This window comes from Mobula hypostoma, chromosome 1 (genome assembly GCF_963921235.1).
Source record: "Mobula hypostoma chromosome 1, sMobHyp1.1, whole genome shotgun sequence".
Classification (NCBI taxonomy): Eukaryota; Metazoa; Chordata; class Chondrichthyes; order Myliobatiformes; family Myliobatidae; genus Mobula; species Mobula hypostoma.
In genome coordinates this window covers 137,340,233-137,360,170 of record NC_086097.1, presented here as the reverse complement: position 1 = coordinate 137,360,170, position 19,938 = coordinate 137,340,233, and the positions used below count along the sequence as shown (strand labels likewise).

At 43.1% G+C, this 19,938-nt stretch overlaps 1 protein-coding gene across 17 annotated transcripts in view; it reads left to right on the top strand.

The window, feature by feature from the left end:
- The window catches only part of pomgnt2 (protein O-linked mannose N-acetylglucosaminyltransferase 2 (beta 1,4-)), a 42,453-nt gene extending 26,220 nt beyond the window's left edge, over window positions 1–16,233 (top strand). For 15 of the 17 annotated variants that reach the window (XM_063056567.1, XM_063056527.1, XM_063056472.1 and 12 more), the window contains one exon: window positions 517–16,233. In XM_063056567.1, the coding sequence (XP_062912637.1) occupies window positions 584–2,338 (1,755 nt within the window). In that variant the 5' untranslated portion in view covers window positions 517–583 and the 3' untranslated portion in view covers window positions 2,339–16,233. The remainder of the gene's footprint in view (window positions 1–516) is intronic. The other 2 variants (XR_010018991.1, XM_063056586.1) reach the window with 2 other exon arrangements.
- The last annotated feature ends 3,705 nt before the right edge of the window (window positions 16,234–19,938 follow it).

The following is a 19,938-nucleotide window of genomic DNA, read 5'->3' as shown; positions in this document are numbered from 1 at the left end:
TTTCAGAAGTTCTCTACTCACTGACCTACACTGCTGCTGATCTGGCCCATATTCTATTTTCAGTCTTCAGTTTTGCTCATAAACACATCCTTCCCTACCCTATCCCTTCCCACATCCCTTTGTCATCTCCATTCTTAGAGTATTCAGGAGATGCAGCATGGAAATATCCTCTTCGATTCCAGGCTCTGGGTCTTCCCTACTTTCAATCTCTGCACCATCAGTGACCATCCCTTTGCAACTTCCCTGGGAAATTCTTCCGACAACTCTGCCTCTCCACCTTGCTCCATCTTCCAGTAGACATCCTTGTATCTTACCAAGATTTGACCTGGTAGTTTGGTGACAAATTGTTCTTTTCTTATCCTAATCCCTTGGTTGTTTATTATGTCAAAACGGTACATGACTGTAAATTATCATTGCTGCCTCCCCCTTTGTCTCCTTGTGATTTTGAGGGATCTAATTCAATTTTTGAATGTGTTTTAATTGGAAGCAACTATCTAACAATGTTGTCTTTTCAAGGGTCTTCACGCTGCCTTGAGAGGGGTCTCTTTGCCATCAGCTTGCTGTGATATGCACTTAGCTCTACATGTCTAAATCAAACCGCAGAATGAGCATAGCAATTATTGTCAACGCTCTTCTTGTGTCCATCCTGGCGGCAGTGCTGTGGAAGTATGTCAAGTTGTGGGAGCAGGTCACTTCACTGGAAGAAGAATTGTTGCTATCCCAGCAAACCCAAGAGCTGTCCCAAGTTAAGATTGACTACCACGCAGCCCTGCAGGCTCTTATGGAAAATGGCACCAGAATGGTTTGCACCGGGAGAATGCATACTGAGCGGATCTGTCGGATCGAGTCCCTCTGCTACTCTACAGAGGCTGAAGAGTTTGTCTTCTTCCACGGCAACGCCTCTATACTGCTGCCGAACCTGGGCTCGCGGCGATTCCAGCCTGCTCTTCTAGACCTGTCCTCTGTGGAAGATCACACTGCCCAGTACTTCAATTTTGTGGAATTGCCTGTTGCAGCTCTCAAATTCATGCAGAAGCCAGTCTTTGTGCCAGACGTTGCACTGATTATGAATCGGTTCAATCCGGATAACCTCATGCACATCTTCCATGATGATCTGCTCCCGATCTACTACACAATGCTGCAGTTTCAGGACTTGAATGAAGATTCGCGCTTGGTCTTTATGGAAGGGTGGAATGAAGGGTTGCACTTTGAGCTCTACAAATTATTTAGTAACAAACAACCTCTTCTGAGGGAACAATTGAAGAGTCTTGGGAGTTTGCTTTGCTTTACAAAATCTTATGTTGGGTTGTCAAAAATGACAACTTGGTACCAGTACGGCTTCATCCAGCCTCAGGGACCAAAAGCAAATATATTGGTATCTGGAAATGAAATCAGGCAATTCACACACTTCATTGTGGAAAAGTTAAACATTACTACAAGCTCCAGTGGTGAAGAGTACATTGTACTGTTCAGTCGCACAGTTAACAGGTTGATCTTGAATGAAGCAGAGTTGATCCTAGCACTAGCACAGGAGTTTCAGATGAAGACTATTGCGGTGTCTCTGGACGCGTATTCCTTCGGGGACCTCGTCAGACTGATTAGTGGTGCCTCCATGTTGGTCAGCATGCATGGATCCCAACTAGTGATGGCAATGTTTCTGCCTAGGGGTGCTGTGGTTGTTGAACTTTTTCCTTATGCCGTGAACCCAGAGCATTACACGCCCTATAAAACCCTGGCATCTCTCCTGAACATGGACCTACAGTATGTTGCTTGGCAGAACACAAAGGAAGAGAATACTGTTACCCATCCTGACAGACCCTGGGAACAAGGTGGAATTGCTCACCTTGATAGAGTTGAACAAGAGCGCATTGTAAAGAGCAAAGAAGTCCCTCGCCACCTGTGCTGCCGAAATCCTGAATGGCTATTCCGTATTTATCAAGACACCCATATAGATATCACATCTGTGATGACTGCAATTCACCAGTCAGTGAAATCAAAACCTCCTCTCGGGAAGGTTAAAGCAAGAAGTATAATATATCCTGGGAAAGTGCGAGATTCCATATGTCAAGCCTCTGTCCAGAGTGCCAGTGAAGCAAAGTTGTCTGTTTCCTGGCAAGTACCTTGGAATCTGAAGTACCTGAAGGTAAAAGAGGTGACATATGAGGTTTGGATACAGGAACAAGGTGAGAACACATATATGCCCTACATCTTGCCTCACCAGAACTACACGTTTATAGAAAACATTAAACCATTTACAACGTACCTGATTTGGATAAGGTGCATCTTTAATAAAAACCTTCTTGGCCCATTTGCAGAGGCACTGACTTGTAACACATAAAGCAAGATTGTCTTGTGGGAAAGGAAGAAACATCCTGTACTTCTCTACGTCGTGTGGCCCAAAAGTGTGTTATTCAATATTCTGTTGCCCTGTAGTTGACAAAGTGTGTAACGAATAAGAGGACTGAGCTTAAAGAATGAGTTCTTTTGGGGCTTTGTGCACAGTGTTGATCTGATGCAGTGAAACACAGTTAAAAGGCATCTAATCTGGTTGAAATAAGATTTACTCTGGTTGTAATGGATCAGAATGAAGATCTGTATTAAGTGTATGGACTGGATTTTAATGCAGTGGTTTAAAATGACTAAAGGCATACCAAATCAGAAGCTCAGTGTTAATGCATCAACTGTGGACATGAATGGTACCATGGGATATTGTGTTGTGCAGTCCAGTGGCCTAACACAGCCTCTGCTGCAGTTTAGAAGCAGCACCAGTTAACTTTGTGGGATGAATGACAGTAGTATTATATGTCAACCAACTAAAGTGGAAAAGAACAGTTAAAGATTCATCAAACAATACTGTGAGGTGCTGCTGTTGAGAGAATTGCATATTATTGTGTGAGTCAAGCCACAATGGCAGAAAAGTGTATGTGCCAGTGTGTAGATTAGCTCAGGTGAACTTGTTCATAGAGGTATTTTGTGCTTTTGTAAAATTTGTTTCAATCAAGCAGCAATTCTTACTATAATAACTAATTCCCCCCCGATTAGAAAGTCCTATATGTATGACTACAGTCTCCCAATCTACCTTAAATGCCAAGAATGCATCATCTTTGTGCTTCCTATTCCTAATCTTCGCAGATTTTTCATTCTATATGTTGAAGAGACTCTGTGGAAAAAAGGATGTCTGTTTGCTTCAGCTTTCTGCTTCTTCTGATTCTAAAATCCTGCTTATGACTGTAAAGCAAAATATATCTGCTTTCAAGCTAAGTTCTTCTAACCTTTGAAATTCCTCACTTTTTGGATAAGTACTTGCAGCTGCACACAGTAAATTCAAGTAGTATAAAGATGAAGATGTTGTCCTGGAGCAGAGAAGAGCAGAGACCACAGAGGAAGAGAGACTTGTGGATATCCCATTGTAGAGAGGAGGAAACCTTCTTCAAAATGGTCCTGATGCAACTCCTTAACGTCGACTTGCATCTTTTGCCTCCACAGATGCTGCTTGACTCATTGAGATTTTCAGCATTTTAAGTTCAGGTAGTAATCTCAGCAGTACTCCAGATGTGCCCACATAATTATGGCAATTGAAATGGATTATATGGTTTATATGGTTATATGGTTATTAGATTTAATCTAGATTGGATAAATTTATTTCCCCAGTTGGAAGTCCCTGCATTAGATATCACTAAGCAGAGACCGTAAGACCATAAGACAAAGGAGCAGAAGTCGGCCATTCGGCCCATTGAGTCTGCGCCGCCATTTTATCATAAGCTGACCCATTCTCCCATTTAGTCCCACTCCCCCGCCTTCTCACCATAACTTTTGATGCCCTGGCTACTCAGGTACCTATCAATCTCTGCCTTAAATACATCCAATGACTTGGCCTCCACTGCCGCCCGTGGCAACAAATTCCGTAGATTCACCAACTTCTGGCAAAAAAAATTCTTCACATCTAGTGAATCTTCTCTGTACCTTCTCCAATGTCAGCACATCCTTTCTTAAATAAGGAGATCAAAACTGCCCACAGTACTCCTAGTGAGGTCTCACCAGCGCCTTAACATCACATCCCTGCTCCTATACTCTATTCCTCTAGAAATGAATGCCAACATTGCATTCGCCTTCTTCACCACTGACTCAACCTGGAGGTTAACCTTAAGGGTATCCTGTATGAGGACTCCCAAGTCCCGTTGCATCTCAGAACTTTGAATTCCCTCCCCATTTAAATAATAGTCTGCCCATTTATTTCTTCTGCTAAAGTGCATAACCATACACTTTCCAACATTGTATTTCATTTGCCACTTCTTTGCCCATTCTTCCAATCTATCCAAGTCTCTCTGCAGACTCTCTGTTTCCTCAGCACTACCAGCCCCTCCACCTATCTTTGTATCATCAGCAAACTTAGCCACAAAGCCATCTATTCCATAATCCAAATCGTTGATGTACAATGTAAAAAGAAGTGGCCCCAAAATGGAACCCTGTGAATCACCACTGGTAACCAGCAGCCAACCAGAATAGGATCCCTTTATTCCCACTCTCTGCTTCCTGCCAATCAGCCAACACCCTATCCATGTATGTAACTTTCCTGTGATTCCATAGGCTCTTATCTTGTTAAGCAGCCTCATGTGTGGCACCTTGTCAAAGGCCTTCTGAAAATCCAAATATACAACATCCACTGCATCTCCTTTGTCTAGCCTACTGGTAATTTCTTCAAAAAATTGTAATAGGTTTGTCAGGCAGGATTTTCTTTTAAGGAAACCATGCTGAGTTCTGCCTATCTTGTCATATGCCTCCAGGTACTCTGTAACCTCATCCTTGACAATCGACTCCAACAACTTCCCAACCACCGATGTCAAGCTAACAGGTCTGTAATTTCCTTTTTGCTTCCTTGCCCCCTTCTTAAGTAGCAGAGTGACATTTGCAATCTTCCAGTCTTCCGGAACCATGCCAGAATCTATTGACTTTTGAAAGATCATCGCTAATGCCTCCGCAATCTCCACAGCTACTTCCTTCAGAACATGAGGGTGCATTCCATCTGGTCCGGGAGATTTATCTACCTTTAAACTATTCAGCTTCCTGAGTACTTTCTCTGTCGTAATTGTGACTGCGCACACTTCTCTTTCCTGCCACCCTTGAGTGTCCGGTATACTGCTGATGTCTTCCTCAGTGAAGACTGATGCAAAATACTCGTTCAGTTCCTCCGCCATCTCCTTATCTCCCATTACAATTTCTCCAGCATCGTTTTCTATCGGTCCTATATCTACTCTCACCTGTCTTTTACTCTTTATATAACTGAAAAAGCTTTTAGTATCCTCTTTGATATTATTTGCTAGCTTCCTTTCATAGTTAATCCTTTCCCTCTTAATGACCTTCTTAGTTTCCTTTTGTAAGGTTTTAAAAACTTCCCAATCCTCTGTCTTCCCACTAATTTTTGCTTTCTTGTATGCCCTCTCCTTTGCTTTAACTTTGGCTTTGACTTCTCTTGTCAACCACAGTTGCATCCTTTTTCCATTCGAAAATTTCTTCTTTTTTGGAATATACCTGACTTGCACCTTCCTCACTTCTCGCATAAACTCCAGCCACTGCTGCTGTGCCGTCTTTCCTGCCAGTGTCCCTTTCCAGTCAACTTTGGCCAGTTCCTCTCTCATGCCACTATAATTTCCTTTACTCCACTGAAATACCTGTGTAACCTGTGCATTTTGAACAGGTCATACTTCCCCCAGAAGAGATCCCAATGATCCAGGAATCTGAAGCCCTGCCCCCTGCACCAGTCTCTCAGCCACATCGGATTTTGGCTTCTCTTTTTCAAATTTCACAGTGAACTCAATCATGTTATGATCACTGCCTCCTAAGGGTTCCTTCACCTCTATCTCTCTAATCACCTCCGGTTCATTACACAATACCCAATCCAGTACAGCCGATCCCCTAGTGGGCTCGATAACAAGCTGTTCTAAAAAGCAATCTCGCAGACATTCTACAAATTCTCTCTCTTGAGATCCAGTGCCGACATGATTTTCCCAATCTACTCGCATGTTAAATTCCCCTACAATTATCATAACACTGCCTTTCTGACAAGCCTTTTCTATTTCCTGTTGTAATTTGTAGTCCACATCCCTGCAGCTGTTTGGAGGCCTATAAATAACTGCCATCAGGGTCCTTTTACCCCTGTGATTTCTTAGCTCAACCCATAAAGATTCTGCACCTTCCGATCCTATATCACCTCTTTCTCATGATTTAATATCATTTCTTACCAATAAAGCCACGCCACCCCCTCTGCCTACCTTCCTATCCTGTCGATACACCGTGTATCCTTGGACGTTCAGCTCCCAGAGACATGCATCCTTTAGCCAGGTCTCAGTGATGGCCACAATATCATACCTGCCAATCTATAGCTGTACAACAAGATCATCCACATTACTCCTTATGCTGCGTGCATTTAAGTATAACACCTTAAGACCAGTATTTGATACTTTTTGCTTTGATTGCACTGCAAATCATCCCAATGGCTACAAATTTGCCCTATCACCTGCCTGTCTTTCCTGACATCTTTACTGCTCACTATCTTAGATTTATTTCTGTTTTCCCCTTCCTCCGCTCTATCATTCTGGTTTCCATCCCCCTGCCAGATTGGTTTAAACCCTCCCTAACAGCTCTATTAAACCTTCCCACCAGGATGTTGGTCCCCTTCGGGTTCAGGTGTAACCTGTCCATTTTGAACAGGTCATACTTCCCCCAGAAGAGATCCCAATGATCCAAGAATCTGAAGCCCTGCCCCCTGCACCAGTCTCTCAGCCATGCATTCATCTTCCTGATCCTACCTATTCTTGCCCTCACTAGCATGTGGCACAGGTAGCAATCCTGAGATTACTACCCTGGAGGTTCTGCTTCTCAGCTTCCTTCCTAACTCCCGGAAATCTCTCTTCAGGACCTCCTCCCTCATCCTATCTATGTCATTGGTACCAGCATGTACCAAGACAACTGGCTGCTCGCCCTCTCCCTTCGGAATATTCTGGACCTGATCCGAGACAGCCTGTACCCTGGCACCAGGGAGGCAACACACCATGCGGGTATCTCTATCAGGCTCGCAGAATCTCCTGTCTGTTCCCCTGACTATGGAATCCCCTATGACTACCGCATTCCTCTTCTCCCTCCTTCCCTCCTGCACAGCAGCGCCAAGCTCAGTGCCAGAGACCCAGTCACCGTGGACGTCCCCTGTCAGGTCATCCCCCTCAACAACATCCAGAATAAGATACTTGTCACTGAGGGGGACAGCCACAGGGGTGCTCTCCACTATCCGGGAAGTCTCCTTCTCTCTCCTGACAGTCACCCAGTTTTCTGACCCCTGTAGCCCCCGTCTATCATCTCTTCACTTTCCCTAATAAGCAGTAGGTCATCAGCTGCAGCTCCAGATCCCTGACACGGTCTTTTGGATTGGGACAAGCAGAGCGGCGTGGGAGCTGAATTCTGAAGGAAGGCAGTTTTTAAAAAAAACTTATTCGAGTGCAAGAAGGACGAGACTGCGCAGGCGCGTGACGTAACAGGACAGCGCGGAGAGTTTAAAAAGGTTATCCTTCCTGATTCTGGCAAGGGAGACGAAAGATCACTTAAAAGCCACGGATCCTATGCCTTTAGAATCTTCAAGTATAAAATGCAAAGCCTTCAGAAAATATCAACAATGCATCATAAACTGAACTCCCAACAGAATAGTCTTCAACAGGTCAATTATTTTTGGTTTAATAAAATATCATGTTTGGATGTAAACAGATTTCTGATTTGCAAAGACTAGCCTGGTGATAAAGTGAGTTTCACGGATTCCGTTTGCTATGACGTATTCAGTTCAGCCCTATTTCTTCCCTGTAAAGAAACTTGAAGGTAAACGTCTCACTCTGAGTAGTTCAGAGAACGGATATCCTGAAGCTGGTGACTTGCCTCCTGGCTCTCCAACATTTTCCCAGCGATCTATAAGACACAAGTCAGGTTTGTGTTTGAAAATGTTTCACTTGTCTGCATCACCGTTAACACTCAAGAACCTTGACGCCATCCACAGCAAGGCAAGATGAACAAGGCAGCAGCCTGACCGTAACGAACCCTTGCTCCCTAGCCCACCACTACAATGTGGCTATAGTCTGTACTATCCTACGTGTTTGGGGACTGTGACAGTGTCTCATGAATCAGTGACCTATATGATTGAAAGGGCAATGGTAGGAAGTACATCAAAACACCATAGCGTGCAGGCCCCCTTTCAAATCATCTACCATGTCAACTTGGAAATATATCATAATTCCTTTATCACTACTGGGTCTAAATTCTAAAACTTTCAATGCGATAGCATTGTGAAGTATCTTCACTATAAAGTACTTGCAGTGTTTGAAGGCACACAGCTCGCCATTATCTCGAGAGCAAAGAAGCGCGGGCTTCCCGTAATCATCCTGTCAAGGTGGTAAACAGAATGTGTAAAGTCAATTCCAGTCACTCAGAGCGGTGTTGCTACAGCTGTGATTGAAAGAGAGAATTACCTTGCCGTCTTCGTTCTATCCAGTGTGTTCGAGGTCGCTATGTATTTTGCTTTTCCAGAGTCACTTAATTCACTACTTGATTCAATTATAGCTGGGTTGGTGACATCTTAAATTCAATGACTGCTTTCAATATTAGATCTGTGAGTTAGCCTGATGCAAGATGAAATTCACACCACCTTAACTATATCAATTTTAGCCTTGTGAGTATTTCTGGTGCTGGCACAATAGGGCTGTCATCAGGTTCATGGATCACAGGAAACCCAGCTAGGCTCATGTCATTAGCAGTTTAAAACCAGCAAGTCCAATGATCTGGAATAAAATGCATCTCTTATAAACATAAGAATTTTTTAAAAGTGAATTCTCTCTTTCACCATGTTGCTATTGATCTTGCCGGGAGTTGTATTTAAATTTTGAATGTTGCCTATCATAGTTTAGTGCCCTGTGATCCTATGCACATGCAAAAGTTTTTTTTAAAGTTTGCCTCTACAAATGCTTGCTTGAAATTGCTGTTCAATAGTATGTGGTGTGTCTATAATGTTCACTCTTACTTGGATGGCAGGAGCTGGTCCAATGTCTTCATTATTTTAAAAGTTGTTCTTAAATTATTTATAGAATGAAACACCATTACATGCTAACTTTTACCATTAGGTGGTATATTGGCATTGAAGGGAAGTACTGGTACCTTGAACACAATTGTGTTTACAGAATTTGTTCTTGGAAAAAATGTTTTGTATGTTTCACTGTGTGTGTTTCAAGTTGTTGGCCAATATTGAAGATGATAGTGCTTGAAGGCAGATGTTCTGTCTTGCAGCTTTTGTTTAGTTTTTGCTTTTCTTCTCCTTCTTTACATTTTCATAAACTCTCTCAACTTTTCAATTCTAGCCTTGCCTCCTCAGTGAATCCTAATCCAAGTAAATGACTTATTCAGGAGTTGGTTCTGCAATCCAGTAACTGCACAGAGGATAGTAATCTATACAGCTGAACTGAGTTTAACAGATCAGTCTTTATATAGAGTCAAGAACTGCCTGGGCTAATCCACAACCTCAAGCACATTCTGTATAAAATCACCACAGATAATTTGCTATTCAAATATTGGATTGTTGGGTAAAAAGGGTAGCTGCTCTCCCAGTATCATACTCATTAAATTCCATGAAAACTTTCAATAGTCAAATCAATTAATTGCAAATCACTTTGGAATTGTCTGAAGTTGGGGAATGCACAATATTTTTAAAATATGATAGGTTAAAAATTAGCAACCAGGGAAGTTTATTTATGGGATCACCTTTGCTGGAGGAGCAAACAGTTTGCTGTCGACACTCTCTTAATAAAATATTCAAAATTAAAAATGCAACCACAGTATCTTTGAAATCAAACACTGGACTATATATTTGGGAAGTTTGGATTACAAACCGTACCAGATGCAAATAATTGCTCAATTGAAGCTTATCTTTGAAGAGAGCTCAGTATTTATGAGTTGCAAGCAACCTTTCAAAGTACAGGTGGCCAGTTCATTGGCAGCATGTTAAAAATTAATGAGGTTGTGAGGATGCTTATGTGGAGCATAACCTCCAACAAAGGCTTGTTGAGTTGGAGATCCTGTTTCTATGCTACAAATTTTATGTAATTATACAGTATGTGAAAAAAAGCTTTAACTAACACAGCTCTTCTAGTTCTGACATACACCGTATTTATCTTGCATCTATGTCACTGACTAGCTGTCGACCGCAATCTTGTAATCAGCACTGCAGTGTGCTGATGTCAACCCCTCCTATTTATATGAAGCATCTGCTGGTTGCAGCTTCAGTAGATGTTTGAGGCAGCTGATGGCTGGAAACACAGTCTGTATTATCGCAGAGCTGCTATTCAAAATAGCCTCAAAGAAACTGCAGGACAAAGGTGATGAAGGATAAAGATGTTTGCACCCCAGATACTGGGTCTACTGGTTTCCCTGAGAAGATAATAATGCACCCTGTGATTTAACCCCTAAAACCCATAGGGTTCAGGTACTGCGCCAATGAGGATGTTAGGCAATTCATTTTAAGACTTTCACCTAAAGATGATGAGCAAGTGGCAGTGCATGCTGCACTGGCTGGGTAAGGCCTGCACTTCTGAGGCAGACCCTGGTGGCTCAGTTGCCATGTTGCAGGCTTGAGAACAAACATTTAGGCTGATACCCTAAGGAGACGCTCCAATGTGTGGAAACTGTGCTCATAAAAAAATGTGATCCTTTGATTCAACTGAGGTCTCGTCTGCCTCTCAGGTGGTCATAAAATATCCCAAAAGCACTATTTCAAATATTTATCTATAAAACAACATCAGTGTCTGATCATTATCACATTGCTGCATGTGGGAGCCTGTTGTGTACAACTGGCCGCTATATTTTGTTAATTGCAGACTTTAATAGTGCATCACAGGCTATACCATGCACACTCCGGTAGTGGAAATCGACACTAAATATAGGTTCTTAAGTCAGTGTACTGAGTGATTTGGATGGGAGCTTGGAGTAAAGATGTTCCCATGATTTTGCTCCTGTCACCCTTCTCAGAGAGAGAATTTGTGTTGTTCGACTGTGTAATCAGAGTACAGTTGATGAGTCTCCCCACTGTTTCCTTTGGATGGTTTGTACCCATTGTACCATTGATTTAAGAGCTGCATGTTTCATTAGCTATCAGTCTCACAGATAGCTCTTCTCTGTGTAGACAGTGCTGAACTCTTTAGGTCATTGCATTTGTAATATATGCAGGAGACTATCCAATCTCACTCCTGGCAGTTAATGGAGAAGCATCAAGTGTGCCACTTCTCAGAGTTCCCAGTAATCTAGAAGTGTCTCAATGCATTTGGCCCTGTCATTGCCTAGTGACCCACCCTGAGGTGTCAATAGTGCAAGACTAACATTAGCAATGTCATGGAAATTAGGTTGTGTCAAGTTATTGCACAAGGTCAACAGCAAGATAATGCACATGCACTGGTAACTTGGTGTGTGGATGGAGACGGCATTTCCAAATATAGGTGCCCTAGTGGTTATTGCTGAATAGCTCTGTACAGTTATGCTAATAAAGGAAGACTTGCATTTACATTGTAGCTCCCTTGTCCCGAAGTAGGTATGGCTTTTATATTGCAGGACAGTGACTTTCCACAAACAGTTCTGTGATGTTGACTGTAGTAACGTCAAAGTTGAGTTGACTGTCATTTGAGAAAGTACACGTGTGCACAGGCGCAACGAAAACTTACTTGCGGCAGCACTGCAGCGTATTCTCTAAATCATGGTGTCTTTAGGGGCTTTGCTATTGCTGATGTGGGGGCTGCTGCTTTCACTGAGGGTGGTGGGGGGCTGAAGCTTTTGCTGAGGCAGGTGGGGGAGGGCTGAAGCTTTTGCTGCTGCTTGTGCATGGGGGGGGCTTGCTAACATTTTCCTGTCATTCGTTCTTTGGGGGGTTTTCTTCTGTTTCATGAATGTCTGTGCAGAGCAAGAATTTCAGGTTGTATACCATATACATTCTCTGATATTAATTGGAACCGTTAAAACATTGCATCATATAAACAGCATTCACAGTAAAACAAAATTGTACATAAGTTATGTTTAATTTATGTTTACAAGAAAGAATACAATTAGGGATAAAAGCAAAACAGTTCATTTTAGTGCAAAGTGAAGAATCCGTGTTGCCCAGGACCCTGAAACTTGCTCAAGAACTTTATTGTTCTTCTTTGTAGTAGTGCTATGGGACGTTTTATATAAACCTGAGAGAGATCTTGGGGCCATAGTTAATATTCCATCTGAAAGATGTGTGCGGGTTTCTAGAATGGAACTTCCAATTCCATACAAGCCAAGACTGGCTCCCAATGATGACGCCTAAAATTTATGAAGTTCATTGAGTCTCGATTGTAAATGGTGGCTGAATAACATCAATTACAATGGATCAATAAACAAAAACACTTGCACCTTTCATGACGTCCGATGTCCCAAAGCTTAGAAAGATCAAGCAACATCTGTATAGAAGATTAATAAGGTATCCCTTGCTCTGGGTAGCACAGGGGGTGGCCAAACTCTTTCATGAACTTAAAATAAAACACTCAATGTACCAGGTTTGAGAGCCAAGTGTAATTAAAACTTCAAACCTCTTGTGAAAGTGCATAGAAAGAATTGTGAGAGAATGGAAGGTGGTTGTACTGTGAACAATATGAAATGTCTGTAATATTTGTTGTACTGTATATGTTTTATATTCATTTTTGCTCTGGAAATGTCTATTTATTGATAAATTATATTGTTATATCGGCAGGATGTTAAGTACTACACAAAAGAAGTGTAACTTCCCTGTGGTGAGGCAAGTTATTTAATATTGTGTCCAAGTACATTTGCACATCTGTTTGTTTCAGTAGAATTGGAGTTGAATGCCAGTGCCATGTGATGATGCATTCATACTTAGTGCTGGTAGAAATCTAGCGTGACATTTCTGTACCGGATAATTAAATATAGGGTTAGCCCATTCAAACTTCATCTCCTGGATTCTCTTAATCATTTTTATTCATCTGTGAATTTACATCAAGGTTGTGAACTGCTCCATAAAAGACATTGACAACATATTCAAATTGTGTTTACTCAAATATTGAATAAATTGCAAGGTATAACAAATGTAGACGTCTTGTATCCCCAGGAAATGATTGTTGCTATTCCAGAGAAGCTGGCGTTGTTCCTCTTGGAACATCAAAGTTGAGGGAAATTTCCAATAGGTGGCAGCCATTCAATGAACAGATTTACGCTGATTGGCAGAAGATTATTTTTAATATGATAAAACCTGAAATCCATTGCCTAAAATGGTGGTGGAAGCAAAAATAGCTTCCAACTAAAAATTAAAATAAACACTAAATAAATATTAAATGAACTATTGTCAATATTACAAAGAGAGATTGGGATGATTGTGTTGATTTGAGAACTCTTTCAGAAAAGAGGCCAAAAGATCTGTGTAACGTATTCATAACTGCTTTATCTATACACCACACATTTGAGACAATAGCAAACTGGCTTCCAGAATATTCTTTTTGTATTGGAATTCACACAGTATTTAAGTTTCATGTAACTGGAATTGGGAGATTGCTTCAAATTTATTGATGGTTTTAGAGGAGAAGCTAATAAAATTTCCTGCTTGCTGTTTACAGCTGGTTTGTTACCATGGGAATTGTGCTTATCTTTTCTTTGGCTTGTTTCTGTAATTATTGCTGAATTTTGAAGAATTTTGATAAGCTTGGACAGGTTGGAGGAATTGCTTACAATTTTAAAGGGGTTTAACTTCAATTGGTATTTTAATTCTTTGTATGACTGGTTGGTCTTGAAAATAATGCATAATCCGGCTGTCAATCCAATTGTTCTAATGCTGAGTGTAAAATAGACCATCAGAGAATGCTGAAAACCCTCTGCGCATTGATACGATTTTCCCCACACAATTAGAAGGTAGATATTTGAGGTTAAGACCATTAGACATAGGAGCAGAATTAGGCCATTTGGCCCATCGAGTCTGCTCCGCCATTCGATCATGGCTGATCCCTTTTTTTTCTCCTCAACCCCGTTTCCCAGCTTTCTCGCCATAACCTTTGATGCCGTGTCCAATCAGGAACCTATCAATCTCTGCTTTAAATATACCCAACGGCCTGGCCTCCACAGCTGCACGTAGCAACAAATAAAATCACCACCTTCTGGCTCAAGAAATTTCTCCGCATCTCTGTTTTGAATGGATGCCCCTCTATTCTGAGGCTGTGCCCTCTTGTCGTAGACTCTCCCACTATGGGAAACAGCCTTTCTGCATCTACTCCGTCTAGGCCTTTCAACATTTGAAGGGTTTCAGTGAGATCCCCCAGGTTGTGGAGAAGGGATGAAGGGAAGGAAAGGAATGTCTGATAGGGTGGAGTCTAACAAGTTGTCAGTGGAGATAAGTTGGTGGTGATGTAGTCATAGAGTAGCGATACCCAACCCGGCACCAAGGACTCCTTGCTTAATGGTATTGGTCCGTTGCATGAAAAAGGTTGAGACCCCCTGTCACAGAGGAAGATGAATGAAAATGGAGAAAAGATGGAGGGGAAGTGTTGCAAATGAAATTCAACTGAAGAAAAACACTGCAGATGAAGAAAAACAAATAAAAAACAGCATATTGAAAATACTCAGCCGGTCAGCTGGAGAAAGAAAGAATTAATGTTGCATTAGTCATAAATGGCCAGATTTGAAGCAAACTCAAATGACTGAAATTGTTGAACTTAACATTGAGTTGTAAAGGTTGTATTATGTCACATGGCAAGATCTGGTGTCGGTCCTTGATCTTGTGTGAGTATAATTGGAACAATGTCAACGAGATCATTATGGAGAAATAAAGTGATGGGCAACGTGAAACTTAGGGTCACCCTTGGAGACTGGATGAGAAGCCCTTTACATCATCCCCTCTCCATATTTAGTTTATGTCTTCACCTCTTCCTCCCCTTCTGCTCTGAAACTTAAGATATGTTTGATTTCTGCCTTTTCCCATCTTTAATAAAATGTTAGGGCCTGAGATGTTGGTCCTCTTTCTTTCACAACAGAAGCTGCCTGCCTTGCTGAGTATTTCCTGCACGTTCTGTGTTTAGTTCAGATTTTCACCATCAGCAATTCTTTGATTTAAAAAAAATGTCTAATTTTTGTCTTGGACAAATTCTGGAGGTAGCAGCTCATGGCAACTGCCTCCAGCCTCTTCCACCAAAGGTCACCTGTACTGGTGCTCTTCAGTCCTGTAGGCAATTGGACATGAAGTGGCCCATTTGTTAGAAGATTTTCATTTATCAAGCAATCCCCACCCCACCCCATCTGCATTTCCAATAGTTTGTAACAGTTTAAAAAGTCCAAATGATGTTCTAATAATCACAATTTGTTAGATTTGCAGCAGCATCTTAGAACTTGATCTTTAACTTCTGCAGACCCCAGAAATTGTGAATAAACTCAATGTTCAAACACAGTTGTGAAGTTACCCAAAGGTTATTACTACCATAAGATGCTGCAGAAATTCTAAGGGCACTGAGCCCCAAATCTGGGCTGCTATTACAACAATAGAATAAATGAATCACTTTTCAGTTGTATGGGTTGTATGATATTTAAAGAATGTCTGGATTTCAAAAGGCTCACCCTGTCAGGTCACAGAAAGTGCAAGAGACTGCAGAAACCTGGGGACTGCAACTTCACTATGCAATATTGGCACATCGGTCCGTTCCTGAGAAAGTTCTTCCTTCTGTTATATCAATTGAAAGGTAGATCATAAGCCAATATAACACACATATTTCATCCCAATGGTAATACTATATATTTTATGCTGAAAATGTCCTATGTGGACAATCTACTTGACTAACAGTTTTTATATAAAAGCTAGCTTCTGGGCAGATACTACATTAGTGTGTATGTTATCGACAAACAGATAGTCAGTTTGCATATTAGCCCTTTTCTCATTGATATCTTCTAGTTTTACAGATGCCAAATATAACAATGTCTAGATGAAGGTTCTTGACAACTGTCCATTTCCTCCTAAAGATGCTGCCTGACCTGAGTTCCTCTAGCAGTTTTATTTTGCTCCAGATTCCAGCATTGCAGTCTTGTATTTTCTCCAGAGCGGAAAATAATTGACGTCTTTAAATTCAGAAAATATCTTCTTTGCAGTCTCTCTGTGTCAAGAATCTGAGGATCTTGGGGTGTATTTCTAAGGAGTGGAAGATGTGTATGAATTAGTTACAAAAGCGACTAATAAAATGTTTATGCCCATGCTTCTGTGTACATGAGTGCAGATGCTATTTCTTTGTTCAAGAAAGGGAGTAGGGATAACCCTGGGAATATATAACCCAGTGAGTCTTTAGTGGTGGGCAAGTTATTGACAAAAATTCTTTGAGACAGGATTTAGGAGCATTGGGAGAAGCAGACTCTGATTAGGGTTGGTCAGCCATGTGAGGAGTAGGTCAGGCCTTATGAGCATAGGATTCTTTGAGGGTGTGACAGAGCACATTGATGAAGGTAGAGCAGTGGATATGGTCTATAGGAATTTTATATGGCTTTTGATAAGGTTCCCCATGGTAGGCTGATTCAGAAAGTCAGGATGCCTGGGATCCAGGAAAACTTGGCTGTGTGGATTCTGATTTGGCTTACCCACAGAGGGCAGAGGGTGGTTGTAAATGGAACATTTTTTTGCCTGGTGGTCAGTCACCAGTGGTATTCTGTGAGGTGCTGTTCTGGGACCCCTGCTCTTGAGATTTTTTATAAATAACTTGGATGAGGAATTGGAAGGGTGGGATTGTAAATTAGCAGATTACACAAAGGCTGGTAGAGTTGTGGGTAGTGTAGAAGGTTGTGGTAGGTTATAACGGCATTGAAAATATGCAGAGCTGGGCTAAGAAGTGGCAGATGGAGTTCAACCCAGAAACATGAAGAGATTCACTTTTGAAGGGAGAATACAGGGATAATGGCAGGATTTCCAGCAGTACGGAGGAACAGAGGGATCCTGGTCTCCATGTCCATAGATCCCTTCAAATTGCTGTGAACATTGACAGTTGTTAAGAAGGTGTATGGGTATTGTCCTTTATTGGTTTGGGTATTGAATTAAGGAGCTGTGAGGTAATCTTGCAGCTCTCTAAAAGCCTGGTTAGGCCTCACTTGGGACATTATGATACCTGTTAGCAGGTTGGAAGCTGGGAGGTACCTGCCTACGCAGGCCTGACTGGACCCCCTCACTCCGCCCTCCTACAGCCAGCACCTGGCGGCCCAGGATGATCGAGATGGGTGTGCTGGAACTCCTCGATGAGCGATGTCCAAGGTGATACTGGACAGCAACCAAAGCCTCTCCTCCGGGCCATACTCTTCCCAGTTGACCAGGTAACGCACACCCCATCCACAGTGACATGACTCTATCAATTAGTGAACTGTGTACCACTGGACTGTCTTCCACCATGAAGGTGCAGGCTCAAGTGGGTTAAGTGGACCATGGGCTTGAGGTAGGGCACATGGAAGGTAGGTGTGATCCTCAGGGACAGTGGCAGCTGGAGACAGTAAGTGACTGGATTGATGTGATGGGTTATCGTAAAGGAACTAGTGAACCGGGGTGGATCTTGCAGGAGTCAATGTGCAGGGACAGATCTTGGGCAGACAGCCAGACACTATCCACAGGCCAGAATCGTCTGGCTGACACTGCTGGTGGTTGGCCTGGTGGCAGGAAGCGCAGTCAGCAGCCAGGGTGGCCCTCCATGCCCTCTTCCAAGTATTCCGACAGCAGCAAACCAGACAGGAGCTCCACCATCAGCTTCTCTGCAAGGAACCATCAAGCATTTCAAAGGATGACAAACCCATGGCAAAGCTGGTGTGTAAATTGTGGGACAGCTCAGCCAGAGCAGATATTTCTTACAGCCGGAAGGGTTAGAGGCAGCAATGCATCACAGAAACTTCTTTTACCGGCTAATTGGCTCTTTCTGACAGATTGCTGGTCTGCGGATGATTGCCAGAGGACAAACTCAGAGGTGCAAAGGAGAGAGCAGAAGCCTTGGGAGAAGAATTGTGGGCCCTGGTCTGACACAAAGTCAGGAGAAATCGTGGAGGCAAACACACGTGGGTGAACCGCGTTCGCTGCCTCAGCGGCTGACAGAACTTTGGAGAGGGCAGTGATGCGGGCTGCCTTGGAGAACCAGTCCACCACTCATGATTGCTGTGGCCCCATCGGAAGGTGGCAAACCAATGATGAAATTCATGGTGGTGTGGGACCACAGGCACTGGGGGTTGGGCCACAAGAACTCAGAGGGCTGTTGGTTGGTGAAGTTAGCCTGGGCACATTGAGGACAGGCAGAGACGGACTGACGTACATTTGCGATCATGATGGGCGACCGGAACAGACGTTGCAAAAAATCCAGAATCCATTGTACGCCTGGATGGCTGGTGAGTGAGGAGTGAGCCCACTGAAAGGCCTAAGAGTGCACAGTCGCCAGCACGTACGTGCAGTTGTCAGGTGCATTGGCCAGAGCAGGTTCATGGTGTAGGGCCTGGCGGATCTGGTTCTCAAGATCTCAATGACCAGGGCGAGGATCTACGATGGGCTGAGAGTCACTCTCAATTTCAGCTGGATAAAACTGTCAGAACAAGGTGTCCGCTGTAGTGTTCTTGGAACTGGGTTGGTGAGAAGAAAACAAATGACTGACCTCGGGGAGGGGTGGTGCCTGGGAGGTGATGGATTGCACGGTCATGTGGTCTGTGAGGCAGCAGGATGCTGGTCTCTCTTTTACTGAAGGTGATGGCTTAAGGCTGATTTATACTTTGATGCTGTAGATACGGCATAGGCGTGAACCCTACGCGGATCCCTGTGCCGTAACCTGACGCGCACCTCTCACAAAATGTAACTACGTGTCGCGGCAATGCAGATTGTGATTGGTCTGCTTGGTAGCATCGCATTTCATCCTACGCTGCAATAGCTTCCCATTGGCCGACTGAAGGGCAGGGAAGGAACTCTGGCCGCAATGCTTTCCATAAAGCTTTACAGACCTCCGAAATTATGGAGGACACATTTCGCTTTTACGAAAAAGGACGCTTGCTTTAAACTTGTTTACCCTGAGAAAGACTACTGTGACCATGAAGCCTTGCATGGGCAGGTGTGTGCGCATGGGTGACGTGTGTAAATTGCAGAGCGATGTAGACACACCAACACACAAGTATAGATGCTCACACCACGCGTAGGCTACGGCGTCGATTTGACACAGAAGTATAAATCAGCCTTAAGTCGTGGTTTCCTGTGGGAGTTTGGTCAGGTCGAAAGTTTCCTCCATCTCCACGGATCTATGGGATGAAGTGAGGGTCATGATGAGGCTTTTGAGGTGGGTGAGCATCTCCAATTCAATAGTGAACCAGGTGGCCAGGTGAAGTGAGGGTCATGAGTGGAGAGCCAGGGTTAGAATTGGGTGGGTCAATAAAGAGTTCTTGGATGGACTTGAGTGCTCTCCAATGCTTATGTGCACAGGACACGTGCGTGTGTGTAGACCCAAGGGATGTCTGTCGGTGGCTGTAATACGGAAATAAGAGAAAGGCTCAGTAGGGAGTCCAAGCTGTCACTGCTGGTTCAGAAAGTTCCCTGCTGTGCCAGACTCCAGCACCATCAGCCGCGTGCAGAGAGCGGTTGGGATGTGGAGGAAGACAAAGTGAGATGGCTCATGCTACTGGAATGAGGGTGTGGAGGGAGACAACCAGAGAGAAGGCCTCTTGTCTCTACCTGGTGATGCTGTTTTCCTGGGTGCAGTGGGCATTTGATGCACGAGTGTTCAGTGGCTCCACAGTGAGTGTACAAATTGTTTCTCCACTGATGCTCCCACGCTTGGGGAGTTAGGGAGCTCTCCATAAGTGCTTGGGTACTGGAGGCACTAATAATGAGGGTCTTGTGGCCTGAAGTGATTCTGGGAATGAAATTGG